This window comes from Oncorhynchus gorbuscha, linkage group LG08 (assembly GCF_021184085.1).
Source record: "Oncorhynchus gorbuscha isolate QuinsamMale2020 ecotype Even-year linkage group LG08, OgorEven_v1.0, whole genome shotgun sequence".
Lineage (NCBI taxonomy): Eukaryota > Metazoa > Chordata > Actinopteri > Salmoniformes > Salmonidae > Oncorhynchus > Oncorhynchus gorbuscha.
In genome coordinates this window covers 32,262,274-32,276,889 of record NC_060180.1, presented here as the reverse complement: position 1 = coordinate 32,276,889, position 14,616 = coordinate 32,262,274, and the positions used below count along the sequence as shown (strand labels likewise).

Below are 14,616 nucleotides of genomic sequence, written 5' to 3'. Positions count from 1 at the left end.
ATTTGCAAATTATGGTGGAAAATAAGTACTTGGTCAATAACAAAAGTTTATCTCAATACTTTGTTATATGCCCTTTGTTGGCAATGACAGAGGTCAAATGTTTTCTGTAAGTCTTCACAAGGTTTTCACACACTGTTGCTGGTATTTTGGCTCATTCCTCCATGCAGATCTCCTCTAGAGCAGTGATGTTTTGGGGCTGTTGCTGGGCAACATGGACTTTCAACTCCCTCCAAAGATTTTCTATGGGGTTGAGATCTGGAGACTGGCTAGGCCACTCCAGGACCTTGAAATGCTTCTTACGAAGCCACTCCTTCATTGCCCGGGCGGTGTGTTTGAGATCATTGTCATGCCGAAAGACCCAGCCACGTTTCATCTTCAATGCCCTTGCTGATGGAAGGAGGTTTTCACTCAAAATCTCACGATACATGGCCCCATTCATTCTTTCCTTTACACAGATCAGTCGCCCTGGTCCCTTTGCATGATGTTTCCACGCGCATGCTTCACAGTAGGTATGGTGTTCTTTTGATGCAACTCAGCATTCTTTGTCCCCCAAACACGACGAGTTGAGTTTTTACCAAAAAGTTCTATTTTGGTTTCATCTGACCATATGACATTCTCCCAATCTTCTTCTGGATCATCCACATGCTCTCGAGCAAACTTCAGATGGGCCTGGACATGTACTGGCTGAAGCAGGGGACACGTCTGGCACTGCAGGATTTGAGTCCCTGGCATCGTAGTGTGATAATGATGGTAGGCTTTGTTACTTTGGTTCCAGCTCTCTGCAGGTCATTCACTAGGTCTCCCCGTGTGGTTCTGGGATTTTTGCTCACCGTTCTTGTGATCATTTTGACCCCACGGGGTGAGATCTTGCGTGGAGCCCCAGATCGAGGGAGATTATCAGTGGTCTTGTTCTGTCTTAGATTTCCTAATAATAGCTCCAACAGTTGATTTCTTCAAACCAAGCTACTTACCTATTGCAGATTCAGTCTTCCCAGCCTGGTGCAGGTCTACAATTTTGTTTCTGGTGTCCTTTGACAGCTCTTTGGTCTTGGCCATAGTGGAGTTTGGAGTGTGACTGTTTGAGGTTGTGGACAGGTGTCTTTTATACTGATAACAAGTTCAAACAGGTGCCATTAATACAGGTAACAAGTGGAGGACAGAGAAGCCTCTTAAAGAAGAAGTTACAGGGTCTGTGAGAGCCAGAAATCTTGCTTGTTTGTAGGTGACCAAATACTTATTTTCCACCATAATTTGCAAATAAATTAATTAAAAATCCTACAATGTGATTTCTTGATTTTTTAAAATCCTTTTGTCTGTCATAGTTGAAGTGTACCTATGATGAAAATTACAGGCCTCTCTCATTTTTTGGGGGCGAACTTGCACAATTGGTTCCCCTCACTGGTGTAGTCATGGCCCTGCCTCATGCTAGAACCAATATGGGAATGGAAGTATATGTTTTTGTTAAGAAAAAGGTCTACAGCTACACAAATGAGGGCATATTGACTGGCTGCATCACCGCCTGGTACGGCAAATGCAAGGCACCGCACCGCTAGGCGTTTAGAGGGTGGTGAGAACGCTCCCTTCCATCCAGGACCTCCATATCAGGTGGTGTCCGAGGAAGGCCCACAAAGACTCCAGCCACCCAAGACACAGACTGCTTTCCCTGCTACGCAAGTGGTACAAGGGCACCAAGTCTAGAACCAACAGCAACCTCAACAGCCTCTACCCCCAAGCCATAAGACTGCTAAGCAAAACTACTAAATAGCTAATCAAAGGGCTACCCGGACAACCTGCACTAACACTCTTGCACTGGCTCTATGAAATACATATACAAACATACTTACACTGACACCCCAACATGCACATAAACACACCCAACATACTCCCACACACATAACATGCGTACACGTGCATAATATGATCATAACAATCAATCAATCAATCAAATGTATTTATAAAGCCCTTTTTACATCAGCCGATGTCACAAAGTGCTGTACAGAAACCACGCCTAAAACCCCAAACAGCAAGCAATGCAGATGTAGAAGCATGGTCGCTAGGAAAAAACTCCCTAGTAAGGCCAGAACCTACGAAGAACCCTAGAGTGGAACCAGGCTCTTTGAGGGGTGGCCAGTCCTCTTCTGGCTGTGCCGGGTGGAGATTATAACAGAACATGGCCAAAATGTTCAAACGTTCATAGATGACCAGCTAAGATAATAATAATCAGATAATAATAGTCAAAGTGGTTGTAGAGGGTGCAACAGGTCAACACCTCAGGAGTAAATGTCAGTTGGCTTTCATAACTGATCATTCAGAGATAGAAACAGCATGTGAGGTAGAGAGAGAGTCCTAAACAGCAGGTCTGGGATAACACTGTCCTGACCCATAGATTCACACCTGTTATGACATAGGGCTGTTACGGTGAACGTATTTCCGCCACACCGGCGGTCACAAGTCGTGATGGAAGTAAAATTCCATGTGACTGTTTAGTCATGGTAATTAGGCTTCTCCAAGCTCTGATGCTGCTGATGGTCATTAATAGCCTATCAAACTTGCTAACTGCCTGGTACTCCATGCTCTATTGTCTTTCTAATCACTCAAAAAATCAAATCAAACACTTCAAGAGAGCCCATGAGCTCATGTTGCACAACATTTCTATAGGCTATGCAATTCCGTGCGAAAACAGAATCAAATCAAATTTTATTGGTCACATACACATGGTTAGCAGATGTTTATGCGAATGTAGCGAAATGCTTGTGTGTCTATTTCTGACCATGCAGTAATATCTAACAAGTAATCTAAAAACAACAACTACCTTATACACACACAAGTATAAAGGAATGAATAAGAATATGTACATATAAATATATGGATGAGCGATGGTCGAACGGCATAGGCATACATATAGAGTACAGTATATTCAGTGCCTTGCGAAAGTATTCGGCCCCCCTGAACTTTGCGACCTTTTGCCACATTTCAGGCTTCAAACATAAAGATATAAAACTGTATTTTTTTCTGAAGAATCAACAAGTGGGACACAATCATGAAGTGGAACGACATTTATTGGATATTTCAAACTTTTTTAACAAATCAAAAACTGAAAAATTGGGCGTTCAAAATTATTCAGCCCCCTTAAGTTAATACTTTGTAGTGCCACCTTTTGCTGCGATTACAGCTGTAAGTCGCTTGGGGTATGTCTCTATCAGTTTTGCACATCGAGAGACTGAAATTTTTCCCCATTCCTCCTTGCAAAACAGCTCAAGCTCAGTGAGGTTGGATGGAGAGCATTTGTGAACAGCAGTTTTCAGTTCTTTCCACAGATTCTCGATTGGATTCTGGTCTGGACTTTGACTTGGCCATTCTAACACCTGGATATGTTTATTTTTGAACCATTCCATTGTAGATTTTGCTTTATGTTTTGGATCATTGTCTTGTTGGAAGACAAATCTCCATCCCAGTCTCAGGTCTTGATGGAGTTGCAGACTCCATCAGGTTTTCTTCCAGAATGGTCCTGTATTTGGCTCCATCCATCTTCCCATCAATTTTAACCATCTTCCCTGTCCCTCACCTTCTGGATGATAGCGGGGTGAACAGGCAGTGGCTCGGGTGGTTGTCGTCCTTGATTATCTTTTTGGCCTTAATGTGACATCGGGTGGTGTAGGAATGTGTTGTGCAGACCTCACTACCCTCTCGAGAGCCTTACAGTTGTGTGCGGAGCAGTTGCCGTACCAGGCGGTGATACAGTCTGACAGGATTCTCTCGATTGTGCATCTGTAAAAGTGTTTTGTGAGTGTTTTTGGTGACAAGCCAAATTTCTTCAGCCTGCTGAGGTTGAAGAGGCGCTGTTGCGCCTTCTTCACCATGCTGTCTGTGTGGGTGGACCATTTAAGTTTGTCCGTGATGTGTACGTCGAGTTACTTAAAACTTCCCACCTTCTCCACTACTATCCCGTTGATGTTGATGTGCTCATTCTAAAGTTCAGAATGATGGCCTCTATTAAAAAGGGGAGAATCCCATCAGCTTTCTATAGGCTTTACTATATTTATTTCTCAACCTTCCTAATATTAAGCATATTGCTTCCCTTTAAAGCAGGAGTATAGCCTACCTGGCTGGTATAAAAATTAAACACGGTTAAAGTATTTTTACATGTATTTTCTTTGCGTTTCCCCTGTTTCGATACAGATGCATGATAATGGTCCATTCTAAATCAAAATACATTTCAGACATGTATTGTTTAGTATATGTAAAGACAAGATTTGATCAAAAAATAGTGTAATGGGTGAGAATATTAGCCTATCACGTGAATTATATATTATCTCTCGTGAATGAATCCCAGTTTAAGGCAAACTGTGCATGCTTTTCTTTGCGACTTTTTCAAATCTAGTTTCACACCTCATGAATCCTAGCCCATGGGCCTATATGTTTTGATAAACGTTGTTTCACGACTAAAGTGGCCAAATAACATCTTAAAATGAAGCATATTAATCTGTTTTACAATGGGTGTAGAGCCTGACTGGCAAACATATGCAGCGCAGTTTCAAGATTGGGGAAGATAATTTTCACCATAAAAATGCACCTTTATCAAAACACATTCCATGCATAATCACATTTGTGGTCGCTTTTGAGAATGGTGTTTTCCTGCTTATGGAACATTCTCGCTTATAGCCTACTGCCGGATGCACATTGCTGCGCTTATAATGTAAAGAAATAGCCTTATAGTTTATCAAAATTTTAAGCTAAATGTTCTCATCTGTTGCATCAGTCTAATAGTTTAAAACATTTATTTTCAGTGAGTGGTTGTATTAATTTGGGATCTATCGCATCCCACAACTGTCCCAGATTATGTTTGGAATATATATTTCTCATATGGAATAGAATAGGTCAACTTTTGTACTTGGGGATAATAGATTGACAAAGGCTTGTGCTGTTTCTGTTTGTTCGGCCTACTGAGCTTGTTGGCTGACGAAAAGTAAATGTATACAGTTCTTCCAATATGTTCAATATGCACCTCGGAATTGGATAAAAACACGGCAGTTGCATACCCATTGTGTCTGTCATCACTTGTAGCCTGTGAGAAAAACCCGATCATGAGACTGAGAGCCATGGGAGTGAGAGGTGTTTAAGCAGGCAACGGGGAGAAGTTATATATTCAGCCTCAGGTCATAACAGCCACTGGCCGTGAAAGGCATGGGGGGGGGGATTATGGCCACACAAAGGGGATGCATCTGAGAAATTTGAGGCATTACCAAGTGCTTGAATGCGAGACTGAGGAAGTGTGTACAACCTGCACAAAATAACTAAGAAGAGCACATGTCTTTCATGCAACTTTTTTTCAAATCATAATTAGAGTCTCATTAAGCAGCATTAGAATGTATTAAAAATCAAAACATATAGCCCAACTTTTGTATCACAACAAAATTAAGCATATAAACACAGCATAAAAAGAAACGTCCTCTCACTGTCAACTGCGTTTATTTTCAGCAAACTTACCATGTGTAAATATTTGTATGAACATAACAAGATTCAACAACTGAGACATAAACTGAATAAGTTCCACAGACATGTGAATAACAGAAATTGAATAATGTGTCCCTGAACAAAGGGGGAATCAAAAGTAACAGTCAGTATCTGGTGTGGCCTCCAGGTGCATTAAGTACTGCAGTGCATCTCCCCCTCGTGGACTGCACCAGATTTGCCATTTCTTGCTGTGAGATGTTACCCCACTCTTCCACCAAGGCACCTGCAAGTTCCCAGACATTTCTGGGGGGGAATAGCCCTAGCCCTAGCCCTCACCCTCCGATCCAACAGGTCCCAGACGTGCTCAATGGGATTGAGATCCAGGCTCTTCGCTGGCCATGGCAGAACACTGACATTCCTGTCTTGCAGGATATCACACAAAGAACGAGCAGTATGGATGGGGGCATTGTCATGCAGGGGGGTCATGTCAGGATGAGCCTGCAGGAAGGGTATCACATGAGGGAAGAGGATGTCTTCCCTGTAACGCACAGCATTAAGATTGCCTGCAATGACAACAAGCTCAGTCCGATGATACTGTGACACCCCGCCCCAGACCATGACGGACCCTCCATCTCCAAATCGATCCCGCTCCAGAATACAGGCCTTGGTGTAACGCTCATTCCTTCGACGATAAATGCGAATCCGACCATCACCCCTGGTGAGACAAAAACATCACTCGTCAGTGAAGAGCACTTTTTGCCAGTCCTGTCTGGTCCAGCAACGGTGGGTTTGTGCCATTAGGCGATGTTGTTGCCGGTGATGTCTGGTGAGGACCTGCCTTAAAACAGGCCTACAAACCATCATTCCAGCCTCTCTTAGCCTATTGCGGACAGTCTAAGCACTGATGGAGGGATTGTGCGTTCCTGGTGTAACTGGGGCAGTTGTTGCCATCCTGTACCTGTCCCACAGGTGTGATGTGCGGATGTGCCGATCCTGTGCAGGTGTTACACGTGGTCTGCCACTGTGAGGACGATCAGCTGTCTGTCCTGTCTCTCTGTAGCGCGGTCTTAGGCGTCTCACAGTACGGACATTGCAATTTATTGCCCTGACCACATCTGCTGTCCTCGTGACTCCTTGCAGCATGCCTAAGGCACGTTCACGCAGATTAGCAGGGACCCTGGGCATTTTACTTTTGGTGTTTTTCAGAGTCAGTCGAAAGGCCTCTTTAGTGTCCTAAGTTTTCATAACTGTGACCTTATTTGCCTACCGTCTGTAAGCTGTTAGTGTCTTAATGACCGTTCCACAGGTGCATGTTCATAAATTTTTATGGTTCATTGAACATTGGAAACAGCATTGGAAACCCTTTAAAATAAACATCTCTGAATTACCTTTGAAAGACAGGGTCCTGAAAAAGGGACGTTTCTTTTTTGCTAGGTTATAATTGATTCAATTATTTTTCGCCAGATCCTAATTGGTGTATTTTATATTCCTTTTGATGGCATAGAAGGCCCTTCTAGCCTTGTCTCTCACATCGTTCACAGCCTTTTGGAAGTTACCTTATGTTTAGGCTGAGGTATGTATCGTTTTTTGTGTGCTCTAGGGCAATGGTATCTAGATTACATTTGTATTTGTGGTCCTGGCAACTTTTTTGGAACATCAGTATTTTTGTCTTGCTCAGATTTACTATCAGCGCTCAGGTCTGACATAATCTGTGTAACAGATCTAGGTGCTGGTGTAGGCCCTCCTTGGTTGAGGACAGTAGCACCAGATCATCAGCAAATAGTAGACATTTGACTTTCTAGTAGGGTGAGACCAGGTGGGGCAGACTGTTCTTTTGCTCTCGCCAATTCGTTGATATAGATGTTGAAGAGACGGGGCTTATGTTGCATCCCTGTCTCACCCCACGGCCCTGTGGGTAGAAAGGTGTTTTTTGTCCATTTTAACCACACAGTTGTTGTTTGTTTAAATGGATTTTATAGTGTTTTTCCCACAACACAACTTTACATCAATTTGTGCAGCAGACCCTCATGCCAAATTGAGTCAAAAGCTTTTTTGAAATCAACAAAGCATGAGAAGACTGCATTTGTTTTGGTTTGTATGTTTGTCAGTTAGGGTGTGCAGGGTGGATACGTGGTCTGTCAGTCTTTGGTTCCAAATATTGGGGAAGATGCCAGAGCTAAGGATGGTGTTAAAGAGTTCATGTTTTGCCAGTTGGAATTTGTTGTCTGTATATTTCATCATTTCATTTAGGATACCATCAACACTACATGCCTTTTTTGGGTTGGAGATTGGTATTTTGTCCGGTAGTTCATTCAATGTAATTGGAGAATCAAGTGGGTTCTGGTAGTCTTTAATACTCAATTCTAAGATTTGTACTTGATCATGAATATGTTTTTGCTGTTTGTTCTCTCTCTTTTTTGCATGCACTCCCCATCTCCCTCTCCCTCTCTCGCCCAATCCCTCAGTTGCATTCTCTGGCTTGGGCTTCACCTCCTTCTACCTGGCTGGAAAGCTGCATTGCTTCACAGACCAGGGCCGCGGGCTCAGCTGGCGTCTGTGTGCCATGTTGCTGCCCCTCTACAGTGCTGTGATGATTGCCCTGTCCCGCACCTGCGACTACAAACACCACTGGCAAGGTCTGTCACAGTCACACCACATCCAAATTAACCAGCATATATGCCATTTAGGTCCAGGAGTTTTTTTCTGACCATGTGACTTTAACTATCCCCATTTCCCTGGTTTTCAACTCATTCAGGAATCTTCCAATAGGATTTCTGGAAAACCAGGGAATTGCATCCCTATCATCACAATGTACACAGAATATATAAAAAGCTAAAATCAACATGAATGTACTTAAAATTGTAGGCTTACATAAGATTACTAGAATACACATAAACTCGGTTTCTAAGGCCCAGAGTTTTTCCTGGTACATACAGTATCAGTCCAACATTTGAACACACCTACTCATTCAACAGTTTTTCTTTATTTTTACTATTTTCTACAGTGAAATAACAGAAATGTAATTATGTAGTAACCAAAAAAGTGCTTCAGATTTTAGATTCTTCAAAGTGGGTTGATGTCAGATGATGATGGAGGCTGGGTCATCTGATAGAGTTAAGTGTGTCAAATCGGAGGGCCTGTTGTCCGGACCTCTGGCAGTCTCTATGGGGGTGCCATAGGGTTCAATTCTCGGGCCGACTCTCTTCTCTGTATACATCAATGATGTCGCTCTCGCTGCTGGTGATTCTTTGATCCACCTCTAAGCAGACAACACCATTCTGTATACCTCTGGCCCTTCTGTGGTAACTAACCTCCAGATGAGCTTCAATGCCATACAGCTTTCCTTCCGTGGCCTCCAACTGCTCTTAAATGTAAGTGAAACTAAATGCATGCTCTTCAACCGTTCGCTGCCCGCACCTGCCCGCCCGTCCAGCATCACTACTCTGGATGGTTCTAACTTAGAATATGTGGGCAACTACAAATACCTAGGTGACTGTAAACTTTACTTCCAGACTCACATTAAACATATCCAACCCAAAATGTAATCTAGAATCGGAACAAAGCATCCTTCACTCATGCTGCCAAACATACCCTCGTAAAACTAACCATCCTACCGATCCTTGACTTTGGCGATGTCATTTACAAAATAGCCTCCAACACTCTACTCAACAAACTGGATGCAGTCTATCACAGTGCCATCCATTTTGTCACCAAAGCCCCATATACTTCCCACCAGTGCGACCTGTATGCTCTCATTGGCTGGCCCTTGCTTCATAGAAAGCCGATTCTAGATTTAATTTCGGATTGGAGATGCTTAATACATGTCTGGAAGGAGGGTTTACAGCCTAGCCAGACACCTAGGTATTTGTAGTTGTCCACATATTCTTATTCAGAACCGTCCAGAGTAGTGATGCTTGTCGGGTGGGCGAGTGCGAGCAGCGATCTGTTGAAGAGCATGCATTTAGTTTTACTAGCGTTTAAGAGCAATTAGAGGCCACGGAAGGTGTGTCGTATGGCATTGAAGCTCGTTTGGAGGATTGTTAACACAGTGTCCAAAGAAGGGCCAAATGTATACAGAATGGTGTCGTCTGCGTAGAGGTGGATCAAGGAATCACCTGCAGCAAGAGCGACATCATTGATATATACAGTTGATGGTGAACAGTTGATGTGTCTGTTACTTGAACCCTGTGAATCATTTATTTGGGCTGCAATTTCTGAGGTTGGTAACTAATAAACTTATCCTCTGCAGCAAAGGTAACTCTGGGTCTTCCATTCCTGTGGCGGTCCTCGTGAGAGCCAGTTTCATCATAGAGCTTGATGTTTTTTGCGACTGCACTTGAAGAAACCTTCATGTCTTAAAGTTATGATGGACCGTAATTTCTCTTTACTTATTTGAGATGTTCTTTCCATAATATGGACTTGGTATTTTACCAAATAGGCCTATCTTCTGTTTTACCACCCGTACCTTGTCAAAACACAACTGATGCAGTCCAGGTGACTACCTCATGAGCTGGTCGAGAGAATGCCAAGAGTGTGCAAAGCTGTGATCAAGGCAAAGGGTCACTACTTTTATGAATCTATAATCTAAAATATATTTAGATTTGTTTAACACTTTTTTGCTCACTACATGATTCCATATGTGTTATTTCATAGTTTTGATGTCTTCAATAGTATTCTAAAATGTAGAAAATAGTAAAAATAAAGAAAAACCCTGGAATGAGTAGGTATCCAAACTGTTGGCTGGTAATGTACTTTAACATCATTTAGACCTATGCCAGCACTCAAGGCCCAAGGTCTGTCAGGATACATACAGACTAACTGTTTGCGTTGCATCTGTCAGCCTGTGTAGGTTTAGTTAGGAACCAAAACCCTATCTATAAATCATTATGCCCACCTGAAGAAATTATATTGTTTACTATAGTAAACTGTGATATACTATAGAATACTATACTTCACATGGTTGTATCCATCGATCATGTGTAGAACGTATTATAGAATGTTGTAGTATACTGTAGAACACTATTGTAAATACTACAGTATTATCTGCAAAAAGCACTGTAGTAAATGCTATAGTAATGTCCTCAAAAACACAACAGTCTGCAAAAACACTACACTTTTTAAACTATAGTAACTATATATTATATCGGAATTTGTGCCACCCATAACCGAGAAATCTACATGCCAAGTACAGACCATATGCAGTATTACATTGTATATGTTATAGAAAAAGAGCAAAAGGGCTGAATTATCTGTTCAGACCCCAGTCTGACTTACAGGTTAGGGTAAGTTTGCTATTTTAGTATGGCTCTAGTTGGTTTCTTGAAGGAGAAATCCTCCAATTTTATGTCAAAGATAATAAGTCAAAAGCACTATAGTAAATACAACACTGATGCTTAAAAAACACTACAGTAAATACAGTTTACTGCAAAAACACTACAGTAAAAACTACAGTATAGTACAGTCCACAAAACACGACAGTATATATTAGTTTCCGTTCACTACAGTATTTATGCTATAGTTACAGTAAATAGTACAGTAAACTACAGTATACTACAGTGAATACTACAAGAAAGTCTGCAAAAACTCTACAATGAATACGGTAGTATTTATACTATAGTATACTATAGTATTTTTTTATGTGGGTGGTTTATCAAATATGGTGCTGTCTTGTTAAGATTACTCTACTAAGCCACTTTATGTAACAGCAAGTGTATCATCACCACAGAGGCAACACTGATGTCAATATATGAACCACAGTCATCAAGTAATCAACCAGGAGATAGGAACAGAACCAGGGTGTAGCAGTGTAACTCATGTGGATAAGATGTAGACCGCAGGGCACCGAGTCTCCAGGTCTAAAAGGGAAACATGTCTCTCTCTCTTTCACACACTCACACAAACAATCCCACAAACACATGCACACACAAACCCTGCCAGACACACACACAGGGGTAATTAGAGGTTTCTATAAGGAAGAAGGTGATAAGTGTGTGAATCTCAAAACATTGGCGATGACAGTGAGGTAACACATTTTTTATGGTGTCTTAACTGCCGTCTGTTCCTCAATCCCCACCAACATGGACAGTAAATGTCCAGAAAGAGAGGGATGGAAGAGAGACAGAAAGCAAGCACACAGCATTGAGTAATTATTTCCTGATAGAGAGTGAGAGAAATAACCAGAGGGGAGAAAGAGAGAGAGATTTGATGTCCAGTGATAAAGTGACAGCAGAAATTAGGCGTTAGGCGACATTGCTGCCAGACACCACTAATTACTTTTAGAGGGATCGTATATGAAAAGAAACTAGAGTTTACTATAGAATACTACACTATATACTATAGAATTATGTAGTAAACTGTAGTATACCGTAGAATTCTATACTATACACTGTAGTATTTATCAATCATGTGTAGAACTTACTATAAAATGTTGTAGTATGATGTAGAATACTATAGAAAATATTACATTAATGTCCGCAAAAACACTACAGTCTAGAAAAACACAAAAAGATGTATTATAGTAAATACGAAAGTATTTAATTTGCATATACCCTGCCCATTCCCCTCCCTCATAGCCCCATTTGTGCCACCTATAATTTAGAAACCTACATGACAGGTATTGATTATGTATTGCCTTCCCTATAGGTTATAGAAAAGAGTGCAAGTGATTAACTATTTGTTAAGTCCTTCCTAAAGTGGCCTTTTAGTATTTTTCCAGTAGGTTTTCTCAAGGACAAAGCCTCCATTTTATGTCAAAGAGAGTAAACACTAAAGTAATTTCTGCAATAATGATACAGTATACTACAGTCTGCAAAAAACTACAGTAAATACTGCAGCATATTAGTCCAGAAATACTACAGTATAATACAATCTGCCAAAGCACTACATTAATGCGGAACTGACAGCGTTATTGCAACATTAAATCTTATTCAAATCGGTTCATATACTGTACACCCCCAGGAACAATATTACACATTTTTTATGTACATTTTCTAAAGCAGGAAATAAGAAGGAAGCAGCAATGGTTTGGATCATTAAACTTGAGGGGCCCAATCTCCTATTACCCTGCTCTGTGAACAGTGCTGCGTGGATAACATCATGCACTCTTCCCCATTAAGGGAGGATGTAGTCCCCTGGTTCCTTTGCAAACGTCTGGGTTCAGCTCCAGCATTGGAGAAGGGACCCGTACTGAAGCATCAACACCATCAACATTTAGATGACTCTGTACATATTATGATGCATTTCAAATCACCAGCTCAGTGACAGAGCCTCCACATCATTAGTTTGTAGTATCCCTACTTTTAGAATAGTCATCCATCTCAACTATATACAGTAATTAAACTTTGCCATCAACAGGAGAAACTACTGGCTCTGTCCCAATCCGCACTAGCTTAAACTAGTTGAAATTATTCATTGGAAATGCCTTCTTAAGTGGGATGCTACAATGGACATTGGAATGTGGACAATCTATTTTCCAGCACAATTTATGGTGTTGGTGTTAATTTTCTACAGTTGGATAGTTAAATAATTGTTTCCAAAATCTTTTTGAGACTAGTTCAGCCAGTCTAACTAATGCATTAGTTGTTCATTCTCTCTACAACATTACAATGTATTTGTTTGTGAACAATTGTTTTTATTGGATCACAAATCACATGACAATTTAGCACTTATTTTCAAACATTGATCATGACTAGGAAATAATTTGTGTTCTCAGCTATGGTGACAAAGTGACAGACGGTCTGTCCAAGCCAGGGACATGTTGAGACTCAGCCAGGCCCAGTAGTGACATCAGCCCAAAGCTCACCTGATCTCAGCCCAACGTTCAAAAGAGCAACTGATAAAACTAAATTAGCTGACATTTCCAATATAAACATCATTAATGAAGTAAATCATCAATGATTCATCCACTGTATAAATAACTAAGTACCCACATTTATTTCCTACGGTAGATTTCTGAGATCTGAAGTGCAATCTAGCAATACTTGTCTTATGTCCAGTGTGACTCATTTGGTAGGAGTGTGGCACGAACTGTTGTGGATATCACTCACATAGACATACAAGAAATGTATGCACTCACTATACTGTAACATGCTTTTGGAAAAACCCTTACCTACGCTAAGTCGCATATGTACATTATTAATATATTATTGTTATTCCCCAGATGCCTTTGTTGGAGGGGTGATCGGCCTGCTCTTTGCCTACATCTGCTACCGGCAGCACTACCCCCCGTTCCTGCACATGGACTGCCATCTACCTTACGCCAGTCTGGCCAAAGCCCCCCACCTCGTCTCTGCCCATGGCGATCCCCTGGTCCTGCCCACCGAGAACACCACCAGCATGCCTCTGAAGGGACTGACAGTGGGGCCTGTATGACTCCTGCCCACCCCTACACCCAGACCTGGCCCCTAGCCTCACACCCACCCACCCAAGGAGCACCTAACCCCCTCTCACTCACACAGACTGAGATGTGGACAATAATGTATCCCCTCTCCCACTCACAACCTTTCTCCCAGCCTCTCGCCTTCCTCCATCCTCGCTCTTTGTTTGTTTTACCTGCCTGAATCAGGAGCATTTCATTGGTCTACATTTAGAGAGGCTTTGTATGTGTAGGAATATAGGACAACACTGCTGGAACAAAAAGGCAATACAAACGTGAAAAAAGGAAATTAAGAGCCAGTTGCGTGAAACCAACATAAAATGGACATACAGTGTCTTCGGAAAGTATTCAGACCACTTGAAGTTTTACATATTTTGTTACATTACAGCGTTAATCTAACATGGATTTAAAAAAGTAATTCCTCAGCAACCTACACACAATAACCCATAATAACAAATAAAATAAAAAACAAAAATACCTTATTTACATAAGTATTCAGACCCTTTGCTGTGAGACTCGTAATAGAACTCAGGTGCATCCTTTTTCCATTGATCATCCTTGAGGTATTTCTACAACTTGTTTGAGTCCACCTGTGATAAATTCAATTGATTGGACATGATTTGGAATGTCACACACCTGTCCATAGGTCGAAGGAATTGTCCGTAGAACTCCAAAACAGGATTGTTTCGAGACACAGAGCTGGGCAAGTGTACCAAAACATGTCTGCAGAATGGAAGGTCCCCAAGAACACAGTGTCCTCCATCATTCTTAAATGGAAGAAGTTTGGA

The 14,616-nt window shown here is 41.5% G+C and overlaps 1 protein-coding gene across 1 annotated transcript in view; it reads left to right on the top strand.

Annotated features, from left to right (window-relative positions):
* Nucleotides 1-14,028, top strand: part of LOC124040832 (phospholipid phosphatase 4-like) — a 140,531-nt gene extending 126,503 nt beyond the window's left edge. The window contains exons 6-7 of the mRNA XM_046357934.1: nucleotides 7,920-8,090; nucleotides 13,613-14,028. Coding sequence (XP_046213890.1) covers nucleotides 7,920-8,090; nucleotides 13,613-13,824 — 383 coding nt within the window. The 3' untranslated portion in view covers nucleotides 13,825-14,028. The remainder of the gene's footprint in view (nucleotides 1-7,919; nucleotides 8,091-13,612) is intronic.
* Nucleotides 14,029-14,616: the final 588 nt, after the last annotated feature.